Source organism: Entelurus aequoreus, linkage group LG24 (genome assembly GCF_033978785.1).
Source record: "Entelurus aequoreus isolate RoL-2023_Sb linkage group LG24, RoL_Eaeq_v1.1, whole genome shotgun sequence".
Taxonomy (NCBI): domain Eukaryota; kingdom Metazoa; phylum Chordata; class Actinopteri; order Syngnathiformes; family Syngnathidae; genus Entelurus; species Entelurus aequoreus.
In genome coordinates, this window is record NC_084754.1 from 33,499,937 (window position 1) to 33,519,162 (window position 19,226).

General features: G+C 43.9%; 1 protein-coding gene across 4 annotated transcripts in view; it reads right to left on the reverse strand.

Annotated features, from left to right (window-relative positions):
- The window catches only part of LOC133641730 (synaptotagmin-7-like), a 136,709-nt gene that overhangs the window by 88,127 nt on the left and 29,356 nt on the right, over nt 1-19,226 (reverse strand). For 2 of the 4 annotated variants that reach the window (XM_062035678.1, XM_062035675.1), the window contains one exon: nt 6,365-6,508. The exons of 1 other annotated variant lie outside the window; for it this stretch is intronic. In XM_062035678.1, the coding sequence (XP_061891662.1) occupies nt 6,365-6,508 (144 nt within the window). The remainder of the gene's footprint in view (nt 1-6,364; nt 6,509-19,226) is intronic. One more of the 4 variants, XM_062035676.1, reaches the window with a different exon arrangement.

The following is a 19,226-nucleotide window of genomic DNA, read 5'->3' on the forward strand; positions in this document are numbered from 1 at the left end:
TTTTTGTTGTTGCAAATAATCATTAACTTTATAATTTGATGGCAGCAACACGTGACAAAGAAGTTGGGAAAGGTGGCAATAAATACTGATAAAGTTGAGGAATGCTCATCAAACACTTATTTGGAACATCCCACAGGTGAACAGGCTAATTGGGAACAGGTGGGTGCCATGATTGGGTATAAAAGTAGATTCCATGTAATGCTCAGTCATTCACAAACAAGGATGGGGCGAGGGTCACCACTTTGTCAACAAATGCGTGAGCAAATTGTTGAACAGTTTAAGAAAAACCTTTCTCAAGCAGCTATTGCAAGGAATTTAGGGATTTCACCATCTACGGTTCGTAATATCATCAAAGGGTTCAGAGAATCTGGAGAAATCACTGCACGTAAGCAGCTAAGCCCGTGACCTTCCATCCCTCAGGCTGTACTGCATCAACAAGCGACATCAGTGTGTAAAGGGTATCACCACATGGGCTCAAGGAACACTTCAGAAACCCACTGTCGGTAACTACAGTTGGTCGCTACATCTGTAAGTGCAAGTTAAAACTCTCCTATGCAAGGCGAAAACCATTTATCAACAACACCCAGAAACGCTGTCGCCTTCGCTGGGCCTGAGCACATCTAAGATGGACTGATACAAAGTGGAAAAGTGTTCTGTGGTCTGACGAGTCCACATTTCAAATTGTTTTTGGAAACTGTGGACGTTGTGTCCTCCGGACCAAAGAGGAAAAGAACCATCCGGATTGATATAGGCGCAAAGTTGAAAAGCCAGCATCTGTGATGGTGTGGGGGTGTATTAGTGCCCAAGACATGGGTAACTTACACATCTCTGAAGGCACCATTAATGCTGAAAGGTACATACAGGTTTTGGAGCAATATATGTTGCCATCCAAGCAACGTTACCATGGACGCCCCTGCTTATTTCAGCAAGACAATGCCAAGCCATGTGTTACATCAACGTGGCTTCATAGTAAAAGAGTGCGGGTACTAGACTGGCCTGTCTGTAGTCCAGACCTGTCTCCCATTGAAAATGTGTGGCGCATTATGAAGCCTAAAATAGCAGAAGGGAGACCCCCGGACTGTTGAACAACTTAAGCTGTACATCAAGCAAGAATGGGAAAGAATTCCACCTGAGAAGCTTCAAAAATGTGTCTCCTCAGTTCCCAAACGTTTACTGAGTGTTGTTAAAAGGAAAGGCCATGTAACACTTTGGACAAAATGGCGGCGCATGAGAAATGCTGCGGCTCACTAATGCTCTTGGGAGTGTAGAGCGATTTGGCAAAAAACACCCGTCATTTCTGTCAATTTCATGGCTGGCTCAAAGCGTGAACACTCTGTGATCACATATGACTGACAGACAATTCTGGATGTGGATGGATCGGGTCGTTATAGACTGAAAGATGCATGTACGGTGGACCTCCTCGCTAGCATGGGAATACTTCGTGGGCTACATCGAGCGGCCTTTGTAGCAGCGGAGTCAAGTGCTAGCGGTGACCGCCAATGGAGACGACATAAGCGGTGCGAGCGGAAGCAGAAGCGGGGATGCCGAGCTGGGCTAACAACAAAGAGAAAAGCTAACCAAAGAAACGTGGAGTCTCCGGGTAAGAAGCCATTTAAACTAGAACTAGCCGGCGTCAGGCTGGATAATCCCTGCACACATAGCAATTCTCTTAGAATAAAACACAACTCACATAATGTTTTTTCTTTTGTGACCGTGTCAGAGGCAGACATACATTGTACTGAGGTAGCTAACTATGATGCGTTCAGTTTATCGCAACATCAAGCAAACAATCTGAATATCCCCGTCGTATCAATTCCTAGATATGGTCAAAACTATTTAAAGTGCAATACGCATAATAAACGCAACATTATTAATATTGCTACTTCGGAAAATTTCAACAAACAATCCTCAAAACAGCCCACTACCTATAATATGGGCTTTTTAAACATAAGATCATTATCTTCCAAAACGTTATTAGTTAATGAAGTCATTAGAGACAACAAACTTGACGTCGTTGGTCTCGCCGAGACCTGGCTCAAACCAGACGATTTTTTTGCGCTAAATGAAGCATCTCCTCCTAACTATACCAATACACATGTTGCCCGACCTCTTAAAAGGGGAGGGGGTGTCGCACTAATATACAATGAAAACTATAATTTTACACCTAACCTAAATAATAAATATAACTCGTTTGAGGTGCTCACTTTGAGGTTTGTCACACCGCTGCCTCTCCACCTGGCTGTTATCTACCGCCCCCCTGGGCCCTATTCGGACTTCATCAGTGAATTCTCAGAGTTTGTTGCCGATCTAGTGACGCACGCCGACAATATAATCATAATGGGGGACTTTAATATCCATATGAATACCCCATCGGACCCTCCATGCGTGGCGCTCCAGACTATAATTGATAGCTGTGGTCTTACACAAATAATAAATGAACCCACGCATCGCAACGGTAATACGATAGATCTAGTGCTTGTCAGGGGTGTCACCACCTCTAAAGTTACGATACTCCCGTACACTAAAGTAATGTCCGAACATTACCTTATAAAATTCAAAGTTCTGACTCATTGTCAACAAACTAATAAAAATAATAATAACTACTATAGCAGCCGCAACATTAATGCTGCCACAACGACGACTCTTACTGACCTACTGCCTTCGGTAATGGCACCATTCCCAAATTATGTGGGCTCTATTGATAACCTCACTAACAACTTTAATGACGCCCTGCGCGACACCATTGATATTGTAGCACCGCTAAAGCTAAAAAGGGCCCCTAAAAGGCGTACCCCATGGTTTACAGAAGAAACTAAAGCCCAGAAATTATCATGTAGAAAGCTGGAACGCAAATGGCGTGCGACTAAACTTGAGGTTTTCCATCAAGCATGGTGTGATAGTTTAATAACTTATAAACGCATGCTTACCTCAGCTAAAGCTAAATATTACTCAAATCTCATCCACCTCAACAAAAATGATCCTAAATTTCTGTTTAGTACAGTAGCATCGCTAACCCAACAAGGGACTCCTCCCAGTAGCTCCACCCACTCAGCAGATGACTTTATGAATTTCTTTAATAAGAAAATTGAAGTCATTAGAAAAGAGATTAAAGACAATGCATCTCAGCTACAACTGGGTTCTATTAACACAAATACGACTGTATATATGACGGATACCGCCCTCCAAAATAGTTTCTCTCTCTTTGATGAAATAACATTGGAGGAATTGTCAAAATGTGTAAATGGGACAAAACAAACAACATGTTTACTTGACCCAATTCCTGGGAAACTTATCAAGGAGCTTTTTGTTTTATTAGGTCCGTCAGTGTTAAATATTATAAACTTATCACTTTCCTCTGGCACTGTTCCCCTAGCATTCAAAAAAGCGGTTATTCATCCTCTACTCAAAAGACCTAACCTCGATCCTGATCTCCTGGTAAACTACCGGCCGGTGTCCCACCTTCCGTTTATCTCGAAAATCCTCGAAAAAATTGTAGCACAGCAGCTAAATGAACACTTAGTGACTAACAATCTCTGTGAACCTTTTCAATCCGGTTTCAGGGCAAATCACTTTACGGAGACAGCCCTCGCAAAAATGACTAATGATCTATTGCTAACGATGGATTCTGATGCGTCATCTATGTTGCTGCTTCTTGATCTTAGCGCCGCTTTCGATACTGTTGATCATAATATCTTATTAGAGCGTATCAAAACGCGTATTGGGATGACAGACTTAGCCTTGTCTTGGTTTAACTCTTTTCTTACTGACAGGATGCAGTGTGTCTCCCATAACAATGTGACCTCGGACTATGTTAAGGTAACGTGCGGAGTTCCCCAGGGTTCGGTTCTTGGCCCTGCACTCTTTAGTATTTACATGCTGCCGCTAGGTGACATCATACGCAAATACGGTGTTAGCTTTCACTGTTATGCTGATGACACTCAACTCTACATGCCCCTAAAGCTGACCAACACGCCGGATTGTAGTCAGCTGGAGGCGTGTCTTAATGAAATTAAACAATGGATGTCCGCTAACTTTTTGCAACTCAACGCTAAGAAATCGGAAATGCTGATTATCGGTCCTGCTCAACACCGACATCTATTTAAAAATACCACCTTAACATTTGACAACCAAACAATTAAACAAGGTGACTCTGTAAAGAATCTGGGTATTATCTTCGACCCAACTCTCTCGTTTGAGTCGCACATTAAGAGTGTTACTAAAACGGCCTTCTTTCATCTCCGTAATATCGCTAAAATTCATCCCATTTTGTCCACAAGCGATGCTGAGATCATTATTCATGCGTTCGTTACATCTCGTCTCGATTACTGTAACGTTTTATTTTCGGGCCTCCCTATGTCTAGCATTAAAAGATTACAGATGGTACAAAATGCGGCTGCTAGACTTTTGACAAAAACAAGACAGTTTGATCATATTACGCCTATACTGGCTCACTTGCACTGGCTTCCTGTGCACCTAAGATGCGACTTTAAGGTTTTACTACTTACGTATAAAATACTACACGGTCAAGCTCCTGCCTATCTTGCAGATTGTATTGTACCATATGTCCCGGCAAGAAATCTGCGTTCAAAGAACTCCGGCTTATTAGTGATTCCCAGAGCCCAAAAAAAGTATGCGGGCTATAGAGCGTTTTCTATTCGGGCTCCAATACTATGGAATGCCCTCCCGGTAAAAGTTAGAGATGCTACCTCAGTAGAAGCATTTAAGTCTCATCTTAAAACTCATTTGTATACTCTAGCCTTTAAATAGACTCCCTGTTTAGACCAGTTGATCTGCCGTTTCTTTTCTTTTCTTTTCTACTCTGCTCCAAACCCGGGGTGGACCGCTAGCCTGTCCATCAGATGGGGACATCTCTACGCTGCTGGTTCCTGCTTGCCCCACTATGGACTGGACTCTCGCTGATGTGTTAGACTTTCACAATATTATGTCAGACCCACTCGACATCCATTGCTTTCGGTCTCCCCTAGAGGGGGGGGGTTACCCACATATGCGGTCCTCTCCAAGGATTCTCATAGTCACTCACATTGACGTCCCACTGGGGTGAGTTTTTCCTTGCCCGTATGTGGGCTCTGTACCGAGGATGTCGTTGTGGCTTGTAGAGCCCTTTGAGACACTTGTGATTTAGGGCTATATAAATAAACATTGATTGATTGATTGATTGAACACAGTGGTGAACATGCCCTTTCCCAACTACTTTGGCACGTGTTGCAGCCATGAAATTCTAAGTTAATTATTATTTGCAAAAAAAAACTAAAAACTTTATGAGTTTGAACATCAAATATGTTGTCTTTGTAGTGCATTCAACTGAATATGGGTTGAAAAGGATTTGCAAATCATTGTATTCCGTTTATATTTACATCTAACACAATTTCCCAACTCATATGGAAACGGGGTTTGTAATTTGTACCCCTTTCAGACATTGCATTTAGTTCCCATTAAAACATTCACATGTTGCACAATGAGATGTAAGCAGGGGATCATGCGTACATTCCTGCAACTTCCTGTTTGTAAAAAATATATTTTTATTAGTATTTATTTAATATACGAACAGCATTTCATGATTAATATTTATAAATTAAGATTCCTAATAAATGACACTAGAATAAGCACACATTTGATTGGTAAATCATAATGTAACGACCTGGAATGACACTTTATGTGTGGTGTTGGAGTTGTCCGACTTTTTGTGTGGCTGTAAACGCATCACTGGCTAAGTGCCATATGTGCATGTGTTGGCGCAAGTGAGAAAGAGCGAGCGGCTGCTGTTGATATAACAAAGTTGCTTTTGGTCTGATTTGTACTGCAGAAAATGTCCAGTTTTGCTAGATATAATTTTTTTTACTAATGTTTTGGTGATGTGTTTATGGCCGCTCAGTAAAGTGATGGATGGAATTCATGTCCTCAAAGCGTCTCGACAGACGTTACAATATTTGAACAATGATGACGAAAACTGTTTTCTCTGTCGTGTCCGTGTCGTGTCGAAAATTGTTATGCGCTTATTTTTTTATTTGATTTTGTGCGTGGCATAGATTTGCCGTGTGCAGAGGACGCTTGAGCAGTGCTCAATTGCACAGGCGCGCACCTTAGAGGGAACGTTGCTCCGGAGCGACTTATACTCCGAAAAATACAGTACATTGTTTATCATAAAGCATTTAAGTGATATGGCTCACCATTAGTCAAAACTACTCTCCCCTACCTTGCTGCAGAAATCCTTTCTAAGCTTGTTCTTCGATATCATACCCATCACATCCTTTCATTTGCCACTCTCCCTAACACACACACGGACTTACACACACACACACACACACACACACACACGGACTTACACACACAAGCGCTCCCATACATTATATGGTACCTCTTCTCGAGGGGGGGCTCCTGACTGGCTGCAGGGGCCGCCTGTGCCGTTTCTTGCAGGTCAGGGATATTGGCAAAGTCGTCTTGCTCGGCCACACCGATGGCCAAAGACAGGACCACCAGCTTTCCTTCACTGGCTCCCCGGGACACAAAACAATCAGATACAGAGATGGAAAGAGAGAAGCAAGAGAGAGAGGAATGGAGCAGGAAAAAAGGTGTGGTGCAGGTGGGGAAAACGAGAAGGAAAGAAAAGACAAGTCATTTGAGGAGAGAAGGAAAACAGCTGCACTGTGACAGGACACTTCTGGACCTTGCGAGAGGGAAGAGGAGGGCATCAAAAAGAAAAATGGCATTTTAAGAGAATTTTAGCAACATCAGGGAACAGTGACACTTTGTCCAGGGAAGGAGGATCTTACAAAACAAACATGAGCCAATTCAAAACCAGAATGCACTTTTAAATCTCTGCTAGAGCTGAATTGTGGTGAAAATGAACAATAATTTAATATAACGTATTTTCCGAACCATAGGGCGCACTGGGTTAGACTTAGACTTACACTTCCTTACCATTAATTAGTTTCTTATTAATATGCAAATTAGTACTGGGCCAGCAATCGGAGGGTTGCTGGTTACTGGGGTTCAATTCCCACCTTCTACCATCCTAGTCACGTCCGTTGTGTCCTTGGGCTAGACACTTCACCCTTGCTCCTGATGGCTGCTGGTTAGCGCCTTGCATGGCAGCTCCCGCCATCAGTGTGTGAATGTGTGTGTGAATGGGTGAATGTGGAAATAGTGTCAAAGCGCTTTGAGTACCTTGAAGGTAGAAAAGCGCTATACAAGTATAACCCATTTATTATTATTTATTTATAGTAACATATTGGCTCTTAATTAGTCGTAATTAAGTACTTACTAATGCCTTATGCTGCATGGCCTTATTATACTTTATTTTTTGCTAATATTAGCATGCCTGCAACATGTTTCAAAAAAGCTGGCACAAGACTGAGAAAGTTGAGGAAATCTCATCAAACACTTATTTGGAACATCCCACCGGTGAACAGGCTAATTGGGAACAGGTGGGTGCCATGATTGGGTATAAAAGCAGCATCCATGAAATGTTCAGTCATTTCCAAACAAGGATGGGGCGAAAGTCAATACTTTGTGCAAACAAATGCGTGAGCAAATTGTTTAAGAACAACATTTCTCAACCAGCTATTGCAAGGAATTTAGGGATTTCACCATCTACGGTCCGTAATATCAATAAAAGGTTCAGAGAATCTGGAGACATTACTCTATGTAAGCAGCAGGGCTGAAAACCAACATTGAATGCCCGAGACCTTCGATCCTTCAGGCGGTACTGCATCAAAACTGTGTGTAAAGGATATCACCACATGGGCTCAGGAACACTTCAGAAAACCACTGTCAGTAACTACAGTTCATCGCTACATCTGTAAGTGCAAGTTAAAACTCTACTATGCAAAGCCAAAGCCATTTATCAACAACACCCAGAAACGCGGCCGGCTTTGCTGGGCCCCAGCTCATCTAAGATGGACTGATGCAAAATGGAAAAGTGTTCTGTGGTCTGACGAGTCCACATTTCAAATTGTTTTTGGAAACTGTGGACGTCGTGTCCTCCGGACCAAAGAGGAAATTAACCATCCGGATTGTTATAGGCGCAAAGTTGAAAAGCCAGCATCTGTGATGGTATGGGGGTGTATTAGTGCCCAATGCATGGGTAACTTACACATCTGTGAAGGCACCATTAATGCTGAAAGGTACATACAGGTTTTGGAGCAACATATGTTGCCATCCAAGCAACGTTATCATGGACGCCCCTGCTTATTTCAGCAAGACAATGCCAAGCCACGTGTTACAACAGCGTGGCTTCATAGTAAAAGAGTGCAGGTACTAGACTGGCCTGCATGTAGTCCAAACCTTCTTCTTTGTTTGGATAAAGATGTTGATTAGAGGTGTAACCACTATACAACTGACCAAGCTCTGGTCCACAGCTGCCAGACCACGATTCCCGTTAGGATGGCTGTATATGGGACAGGATGTTATGATGTGGTCTGCAGTTTACTCCTCTGCACCACACTCACATGCCGCAGAAGAAGCCATACCCCATTTGCACACAGTTGAGCGGAAAAGACCGACGCCAGTACAAAGGTGATTAAGCCTGACCTAAGCAGGCCTGGGAAAGCATATTCCCTTCTTCTTCATTTGATTAGAGGTGTAACCACTATACAGCTGGGCAAGTGTTTTAACAACCAACTGACCAAGCTCTCGCCCAGTCCAGACCTGTCTCCCATTGAAAATGTGTGGCGCATTATGAAGCCTAAAATAGCAGAAGGGAGACCCCCGGACTGTTGAACAACTTAAGCTGTACATCAAGCAAGAATGGGAAAGAATTCCACCTGAGAAGCTTCAAAAATGTGTCTCCTCAGTTCCCAAACGTTTACTGAGTGTTGTTCAAAGGAAAGGCCATGTAACACAGTGGTGAACATGCCCCTGTGCCAACCTTTTTGCAATGTGTTGCTGCCATTAAATTCTAAGTTAATGATTATTTGCAAAAAACACGGTGAAAGAGGGGTTAGTGCGTCTGCCTCACAATACGAAGGCCATGGGTTCGATCCTGCGCTCGGGATCTTTCTGTGTGGAGTTTGCATGTTCTCCCCGTGACTGCGTGGGTTCTACTCCGGCTTCCTCCCACCTCCAAAGACATGCACCTGGGGATAGGCCCCTCCCACCTCCAAAGACATGCACCTGGGGATAGGCCCCTCCCACCTCCAAAGACATGCACCTGTGGATAGGTTGATTGGCAACACTAAATGGTCCCTAGTGTGTGAATGTGAGTGTGAATGTTGTCTATCTGTGTTGGCCCTGTGATGAGGTGGCGACTTGTCCAGGGTGTACTCTGCCTTCTGCCCGAATGCAGCTGAGACAGGCTCCAGCACCCCCGCGACCCCGAACGGGACAAGCGGTAGAAAATGGATGGATGGATGCAAAAAAAAAAAAGTTTCTCAGTTGGAACATTAAATATCTTGTCTTTGCAGTCTTTTCAATTGAATATAAGTTGAAAAGGATTTGCAAATCATTGTATTCTGTTTTTATTTACAAATTGCACAACATGCCAACTTCACTGGTTTTAGGGTTTGTAGTTGCTGTTAAAATGTGAGTGTAAAGATAGCACTCTGGCTCACTAGCTATGCTGTGGCTAACATGTGTGTCCTCCAGTGTTGGGTTAGTTACTGAAAACCAGTAACTAGTTACAGTTACTAGTTACTTTATTTCAAAAGTAACTCAGTTACTAATTTAGTTACTTACACCAAAAAGTAATGTGTTACTGTGAAAACTAACTATTTAGTTACTTTTATATATATATATATATATATATATATATATATATATTTTTTTTTTTTTAAAGGCCTACTGAAATGAAATTTTTTTATTTAAACGGGGATAGCAGATCCATTCTATGTGTCATACTTGATCATTTCGCGATATTGCCATATTTTTGCTGAAAGGATTTAGTAGAGTACATTGACGATAAAGTTCACAACTTTTGGTCGCTGATAAAAAAAAAAGCCTTGCCTGTATCGGAAGTAGCGTGACGTCACAGGTTGAAAGGCTCCTCACATTTCCCCATTGTTTACACCAGCAGCGAGAGCGTTTCGGACCGAGAAAGCGACGATTACCCCATTAATTTGAGCCAGGATGAAAGATTCGTGGATGAGGAAAGTGACAGTGAAGGACTAGAGTGCAGTGCAGGACGCATCTTTTTTCGCTCTGACCGTAACTTAGGTACAAGGGCTCATTGGATTCCACACTCTCTCCTTTTTCTATTGTGGATCCCGGATTTGTATTTTAAACCACCTCGGATACTATATCCTCTTGAAAATGGGAGTCGAGAACCCGAAATGGATATTCACAGTGACTTTTATCTCCACGACAATACATCGCTATGGAGCTAACATGATAGCATCGGGCTTAACTGCAGATAGAAACAAAATAAATAACCCCCTGACTGGAAGGATAGACAGAAGATCAACAATACTATTAAACCATGGACCTGTAACTACACGGTTAATGCTTTCCAGCCTGGCGAAGCTTAAAAATGCTGTTGCTAACGACGCCATTGAAGCTAACTTAGCAACAGGACCTCACAGAACTATGCTAAAAACATTAACTATCCACCTACGCCAGCCAGCCCTCATCTGCTCATCAACACCCGTGCTCACCTGCGTTCCAGCGATCGACGGAGCGACGAAGGACTTCACCCTATCATCAATGCGGTCGCGGCTAGCGTCGGATAGCGCGTCTGCTATCCAAGTCAAAGTCCTCCTGGTTGTGTTGCTGCAGCCAGCCGCTAATACACCGATCCCACCTACAGCTTTCTTCTTTGCAGTCTTCATTGTTCATTAAACAAATTGCAAAAGATTCACCAACACAGATGTCCAGAATACTGTGGAATTTTGCGATGAAAACCAAGCTTTTTGTATTGGATACAATGTGTCCGAATACTTCCGTTTCAACGATTGACATCACGCGCATACGTCATCATACATAGACGTTTTCAACCGGAAGTTTCGCGGGAAATGTAAAATGTCACTTTATAAGTTAACCCGGCCATATTTGCATGTGTTGCAATGTTAAGATTTCATCATTGATATATAAACTATCAGACTGCGTGGTCGGTAGTAGTGGCTTTCAGTAGGCCTTTAAGGCCCCCTTTAATGCCCCTTTAGCCTTCATTTCAGTTCTGTTATTGCACTGGAGAATAATACAATCTGTTGATCAACTTGACATGCATTTGCATCACTGAACTCTGCTAAGCAATGTGGTCTACATACAACACACAAAGACAAAGATATGTTTCAAAGGGCCAATTTATTTCAGGCCAGAACAAATTGACAAAACTATTTTAAATAGCTGCAACATAACATACATAAGTAACAAACAGCATAATAACAGCACAGCTGTAAACCAAGGAAGGCACACACTACATACACAAAGCCTAACCAGGCGTTTTTTCTCTCTCAAGGAATTCTGAAATAAAATCATGTCTGAAGCCCAGAACACTTTACACATTTCCCCAGTTTTAGTTTAGAGACAAGGAAAGATTGGCCTGGCCCACTAAGATCCCTCTTTTTGTTTGTGAACTTTATAGTCTATACATTTAGAGTGATGTGATAATCAAACACTCTAGAAGTCTAGAATGAAAGAGTATGTGTACAGCTCTGGTAATGGGTACATTCGCACCCACCTGCACAAATGTACTTCAAAATGTAACAATCAAAATAAATATGACTTTGTTTTTGTTTACTAGGGCATGCATACATAATATGCATTAGTTTGACCATTTAAAATCAACGATAATAAAAATAAAATGCTTGGAAATAGCATAAAAATGCCCCAAAAACGTGGAAAAACGCGATTCATAGCGTTAGTTTTTGGTGTAACCATCATGAGCGTTCTGTTCAGGTATATTTCTTTTATATTTTGATAAATCATCATAAATAGGTATTGATCAATCTTTAAGTTGTGTGTATTTGATTTCAGTTTGCATTTGACATCTTATTTAGAATTGTAGTTGAAACTTTTACAACCTTGTGTTGCGCTCATGATGGCGTAACCAAACTAGATTATTTTGAATATTTATTCCCTTTTTCACATTTAATTTATTTAAATATACTGTGTTTGATGCTTTTTTCTTTTTGGGGCATGTACTATACATATAATACAATAAAGTCCCATATAAAATTATGTTTCTAGCAATACTTTAATTTTGCCTTTGAAAGTAACACTCCAATGGTAAATGGTAAATGGGTTGTACTTGTATAGCGCTTTTCTACCCCTTTTTAAGGGGCCCAAAGCGCTTTGACAGTATTTCCACATTCACCCATTCACACACACATTCACACACTGATGGCGGGAGCTGCCATGCAAGGGGCTAACCAGGACCCATCAGGAGCAAGGGTGAAGTGTCTTGCCCAAGGACACAACGGACGTGACTAGGATGGTAGAAGGTGGGGATTGAACCAGTAACCCTCAGATTGCTGGCACGGCCACTCTCCCAACTTCGCCGCGCCATGTCCATTAGTGGAACTGTACACGTATATAAGAGAATTGACAGAGTGTGTTTACCTTCAGTGCTGCAATGGCTCTATCAATGTTGTCCTGGCTAGCAGTGCCTGGTTAAAATCCAGCCGCTGTTGCTTAGGAGCTGAAGTGTGACTCTCTTTACTTGCTTCGTCGAAGCATGTTGCTTTTGTAGCTGTTTCAGCAGATTTGAATTGCTAGGATAGGATCTTTAAATCCAAGACACAACTTACATTTAACTAAAAATGTATTTTCTTTGTGGTCGACAAAAGAAAAGTAGTGAGAATATCTCCATGTTAAGAAACTCGGCTTCGGGCTTCGCCATGACGTCTTGTTAGTAAACACAGACACGCCCCCTCCCACACACACACATACACATGCACAAAGCGCGCCTCTTCTCCGTCGCCTCTTCTGCAGTGCTCCAATAACACACTCAGATCTTCTGAGTTTCTAGCCGATACTACATAAAAAATTATGTAAAATAACGCAGTAACGCATCACGTAGTAACGGTAACTGAGTTACTGAATATAAAAAATAACGCGTCCGATTACTATTTACCGCCGCGTTAGTCCCAACACTGGTGTCCTCCTATCCAACTTCTAAATGCTAATTTTTTGTATGGGCTACAGTAGATGGCATCTATTATGTTGGACAGAGTCACAGGTGGAGCCACACAGTCGTGTCGGAGACAAGCATTGACAAACAGCTCCTTGGCATTACAGCACAAAAGCATTTGTCATCTGTCTAAATTCAGCTAGATTTTGGCGAACACGCTTCCAATACACTATTGCGGACACTTCCCCCACCCAACATGTCCGCTGTCTGCTTTCTCCACAGTTAATATTGAATTAAGCCTCATTACAAGGATGTGGACTAATTGTTTCTATTTGAGTGATACGGTGTCGAAAGGTGCTTGCAGTGTGTCACCGTTTTCTGGGTCACTGCTCTCTCAGCCACCATGCTGCACTCCTCACCCTTGGGCTTTACTGTTCCACCACAAATCCCCCCACATCCCTTTTCCCCTTCGTCTTAAAACCTCCTGCCTCCTCATCGCTTCTCCGCCGCCTGTCACACACACCCACGCTTCTATAGCCTAAGCCTCTGACGCCGCCACTGTACCTCCACTTACAAAATATGGTGCTGTCAGGCCGTGGAAATTTATCCCCCTTTGCTTCACAATTCTTGCATTCTTACATGCAATTCAGAGCTTTTCTTGCAGAACGATTAAACTCTGTTTAATAATCTCTAGCTGTATATCAGGACTTCCCCACCTTTTCTATCCTCCATGCATATTTGAAGTCCAAGGTCGTAATTTGCTACGCAAAAACCTCCCATATCCATTATTGGTTTACTTCTAAAAATAAGAAAATATATTCTAAAATTGGTAACCCAATATTGTTCAACTAACTTCAACAACAACCTCAAACTACATACGGATTAAATGACTGCAGGGATACACGGAAGGGAAAATGTAGAATCTAGTTAGCATTGGCCTGAACTTCAAAAAAAGTTTTTGGTACCGTATTTTTCGGAGTATAAGTCGCTCCGGAGTATAAGTCGCACCAGCTGAAAATGCATAATAAGGAAGGAAAACAACATATATAAGTCGCACTGGAGTATAAGTCGCATTTTTGGGGAAATGTATTTGATAAAACCCAACACCAAGAATAGACATTTGAAAGGCAATTTAAAATAAATAACGAATAGTGAAAAACAGGCTGAATAAGTGTACGTTATATGAGGCATAAATAACCAACTGAGAACGTAATAGTGTATCTTCTGTGACGACCTGGTCGCATGGTGATGCGGGTGTTGTTCTCCCAGGAATGCAGACGGGCTTCGGACACAGCTTGCAGGTAAGAATGATTTATTTAAGAAATAAATAATATTTGAACAAACAAAACCGTGCTCATAGCACTTAAGGTAGAAACAAAAGACTAGCGTGAGCTAGCAAGCCAAAATAGCCTAGTGTGAAAACTAGTCGCTAAAGAGCAGGAAACAAAAGTCGTCAACTGTTGTGTGGAACAAACTAGGAAGCCAGACCGAGTGAGGCCAGGGCAAAGACTAAATAGCCCTCTGATTAGTGCCCGGACAACAGGTGAGCGTCTCGAACACTAACCAGAGGCAGCTGAGCACAATCTGCCGTCATGGCAACAGAAACAAACAAACACAAGGTGCTGAAAACACATGTGACTTGAAAACGTAAACAAACTATGATCCGGGCAGCGGAGCCTAACAGTACCCCCCTAAAAGGACAGATTCCAGATGTCCCTTGAAAACAAAAAAACAACTGGAACCCAAAAAAAACAAGCAATAGTTCACGAGTCAAGGGCGGGCGGGGGGAGGACTTGGTGGTGGGTCGCCAGGCCACGTGTCCCCGAATCCACCGGGGACGAGTCAAGTGGCGGCGGCGAATGGAACGCCAGGCTAGGCGGGCAACCACGGAAAGGCCATGTTTGTGGCCGCCGAGAAGGTGGGCGTGAGTGGCGCCAGAAGTTCAGCAGCCGGAGAGTTCTACGACAACATTAAGATTAAAGATTAAAGTACCAATGATTGTCACACACACACTAGATGTGGTGAAATTTGTCCTCTGCATTTGACCCATCCCCTTGGGGAGCAGTGGGCAGCAGCGGCGCCGCGCCCGGGAATCATTTTGTCTTGGGTGTCGCTGCTGTTTGCGCCACTGGCGTCCATTACCTGACCTCTGAGAGAGCTGCTTGCGCAGCCGGACCACTCGAGGTCGCTGAGACGTCGCCGTGGAAGCGGTAGACGTCGACGTCGCCGTGGCAGCCGGTGGAGTCGACGTCGCCGTGGCAGCCGGAGGAGTCGACGTCGCCGTGGCAGCCGGAGGAGTCGACGTCGCTGTCGTGGCAGCCGGAGGAGTCGACGTCGTGGCAGCCGGAAGAGTCGACGTCGTGGCAGCCGGAGTCGCTGACGTCGTGGCAGCCGGAGTCGCTGACGTCGTGGCAGCAGGAGTCGCTGTCGTGGCAGCAGGAGTCGCTGTCGTGGCAGCCGGTGCTGTTGCGAGAACCAGTCGTGGCACAGGTGCTGGTGCGAGAACCAGCCGTGGTGCAGGTACTGGTGTGGGAACCAGCCGAGGTGCATGTACTGGTGTGGGAACCAGCCGAGGTGCAAGTACTGGAACCTGTGGTGGAGCTGGTGCTAGCCTTAGCCTTGGCGCTAGCTTAGTTGCAGGTGGCCTAGCTGCCGGTTGCGGCTTAGCAGGCCGAAAAACCGGTGGTGGCGGCCGGGCAGGTAGTTGCGGTTTAGTACGCAGACGGACTGGTGGCGGTGGCCGAGCAGGAGGTTGCGGCTTAGCCCGCCGAAGGACTGGTGGCGGTGGCCGAGCAGGAGGTTGTGGCTTGGCTGAGCGTAGTTGTGCCACCCCACTAGCACAGCTCCCATTACTAGCCCCCCCCTCAAGAAGCGGATACCAGACGCGCTCCTTGCGGTTTGGAACCGTCTTCAAGGGTGGGTGGAGGGAGGTCAGGAGGAGGGCAGAATCCTCTCCTCTAAATTGTCCAAAATGTCTATTCTTACTCCCCACTTGAGACTGGGTGGGAGCACAGGGGGAAAAAATATGTGCAGTGGGCGGAGCAATAGTCACTGGGGGTGGAGCTAGAAAGTCAGGTGACTGGGACTGACTAGATTTAGTCCTTAAAAAAATGTCCTGATAATGCTTAATTGCAGAATTAAAGTCACTTGTAAATGGCTGGCAGAAAGAATTGATAGAATGTCTAAAAATGTCTTTGTCTATGACGTCATCCAAAATGGACGGGACAACGTCATCAAGCGGCGTGTCATCAGGGGGTGCCGACGGAATGACGTCATAGCTGCAGTCCCAGTGATTGACAGGCCAGTCATAACAATCCTCGGTAAGGTAGTTGATGGGATTAACAGACCTTTGAAGAGGGGAATCTTGGGCTGAATGTAGCTTGCTGTGTACCGGTGGAGGAGTTTGAGGGAGTGGCATGTCTTGGCAGCAAAGTGAAGACCCTTTGGGCGGCTTCCGTCTTCGCTGACGCGTCCGGTACTGCGGAGGTGTGGCAATGTCCTCGGGCCAAACGGAGTGGATTGGGACCAACTTTCCGTTAGGACCCCATAACAGGTCCTCGCGCTCCGAGGGGGAATAGCGAAGAGTCTCCGCCTCCATCGCTCGCAACACCATCGACGTACCTTCGTCCAATTCCTCCATCATGCTCGCTGCGGGAGAACCTTTTCTTGCTGGCTTCCTACTGTGACGACCTGGTCGCATGGTGATGCGGGTGTTGTTCTCCTAGGAATGCAGATGGGCTTCGGACACAGCTTGCAGGTAAGAATGATTTATTTAAGAAATAAATAATATTTGAACAAACAAAACCGTGCTCATAGCACTTAAGGTAGAACCAAAAGACTAGCGTGGGAGCTAGCAAGCCAAAATAGCCTAGTGTGAAAACTAGTCGCTAAAGAGCAGGAAACAAAAGTCGTCAACTGTTGTGTGGAACAAACTAGGAAGCCAGACCGAGTGAGGCCAGGGCAAAGACTAAATAGCCCTCTGATTAGTGCCCGGACAACAGGTGAGTGTCTCGAACACTAACCAGAGGCAGCTGAGCACAATCTGCCGTCATGGCAACAGAAACAATTAAACACAAGGTGCTGAAAACACATGTGACTTGAAAACGTAAACAAACTATGATCTGGGCAGCGGATCCTAACATCTTCTGTATTATTCTGTATTAAGAAAGCAATGGCTCTCTTTTTAAGTCTTACTGGACAAGTGGAAAACTAAAGTATGACCTAATACAGGGGTGGGCAATTAATTTTTACCGGGGGCCACATGAGCAACCTGAGCACTGCTGGAGGGCCACACCGACAATATTTCAATTACATTTTGCTCAAATTATTTTTGATATACTGTAAGATGAATAATAATAATAATAATAATTTCATTTAACCTAACTTAACTTTATACAAAAGCAGAATGCTTTTGATGGTTTTATTTTCAACACTGTCTTACACAACACTTCCGGATGTATAATACAATGCAAAAATGTCAATTTCTGTCACTTTATCCTGCATCCTCTTTAAAAGTCCAACATTTTTCCCCGTCAGATTTGGACAACCATCTGTTGTCACACATGCCAGCTTGTCCCATTTCAGTCCTAACATGTCCAAACACGCATTTACCTATGTGAACAAGTCATTACCTGTGGTTGTCTCTTTAATTGACTGCATGGCTGCCAGCCCCTCTGTGATTTGAAAGTCTGCAGTTATCCCATGTAGGAAGATGAGCAGCTGGGCGGTGTCACGTACATTGCAGCTCTCATCCAAAGCCAGCAAAAAACAGTCAAAGTCGGCCGTTCTGTTCTTCAGCTGAAGCTCCAAGTTTCTAGCAATGGTCTCAACCCGCGTCGTTACAGTGCGTCGGGAGAGTGACACGTTCTCAAATGCGCCCCTCTTCTCCGGACATATCAGCGCAACAGAGTTCAATAACCACTCCTTAATAAACTCTCCGTCAGAAAACGCCTTACTTTTTCTGGCGATTTTGTGAGAAATGACAAACTTGTCCTGACGGCTGCATCTCTGGGGGTGTGAAATTAGGCAAAAAGTCCTTGTTGGGTTTGCAGTTTTACCATCAACGCATCAGCCTCCCTTGCACGCTCTTCATCAGACAGATTACCATATTTTTCCTCGTGCTTCGTCGTGTAGTGGCGATTCAAATGATATTCTTTAAACACAGCAACCTGTGTACCACAAATTAAGCACACGGCTTTACCTTTAATTTCTGTAAAGAAATACTTGGCAGTCTATGTCTTGTTGAAAACACGCCATTCCTCATCAACTTTTCTCTTTTTATCGTCTCGGGGATAACCGTGCATCACTTGTCGCTGTGCATCTTTTTTCACTCACAGGTTACACATGGACATACGCGCATAAATAACACTTTTCAAAATAAAAGCAGCACAGTTGTATTGCACGCACGACATAGATGTTTTTTTTAAATGTATTTTGTCATTTGTGATTGCCGCTGTTCACATTCACTCACAATCGCGCACGAGCATACGTCCACACGGAAGTAATACAAATAGCGCTTTTCAAATCAAAAGCAGCACCGTTGTATGGCACACTCGACATAGATACTTTTTTAAATGTATTTTGTAATTTATGATTGGCCTCACGCGGGCCGGACAGGGACGCACAAAGGGCCGGATGTGGCCCGCGGGCCGCCGAATGCTCAGGTCTGACCTAATATTAGCATTATTAGCAAATTAAGCTTGAACAAAACTAGCTCTCACAAACTTTTTAGTAAAATGATGCAAAAATGTAAAAATAAATCTCTATATTTAGTTTTGTCACATGCAGCAGAGAGAGCCCTAATGCTGGTTAATTTAAGGGCCCGATAAAAAACTATGAAGACTGTCGGCTAGGACAGAACATAAAAACAGGACGTTTGGTCACCCTACATTAACATCAGGATCTATCCCCACATTGTCTCTCTTCTATCACGAACGCCTGTGTTAGCTCATGTCTCTAAACCAGGGGTGCCCAGAGTGGGGCCTGTGGGCCACATTGTCCCTGCTTTGTCGTTTTGTTTGAGGCTTCCCAATGTTGATACAAATTCCTACTGGACTCTTTCAAGCTCATGTAATCATTAATGGCAAAATCCGCAAGGCTAACGAGTGGCCAACTATTGAAGGTAACAATCTCCGCTGAACTCTGTAGAATTTATAAACGGAATCCATCCTATTTGGGTCCCACATCAACCTTAAGAAAGTCA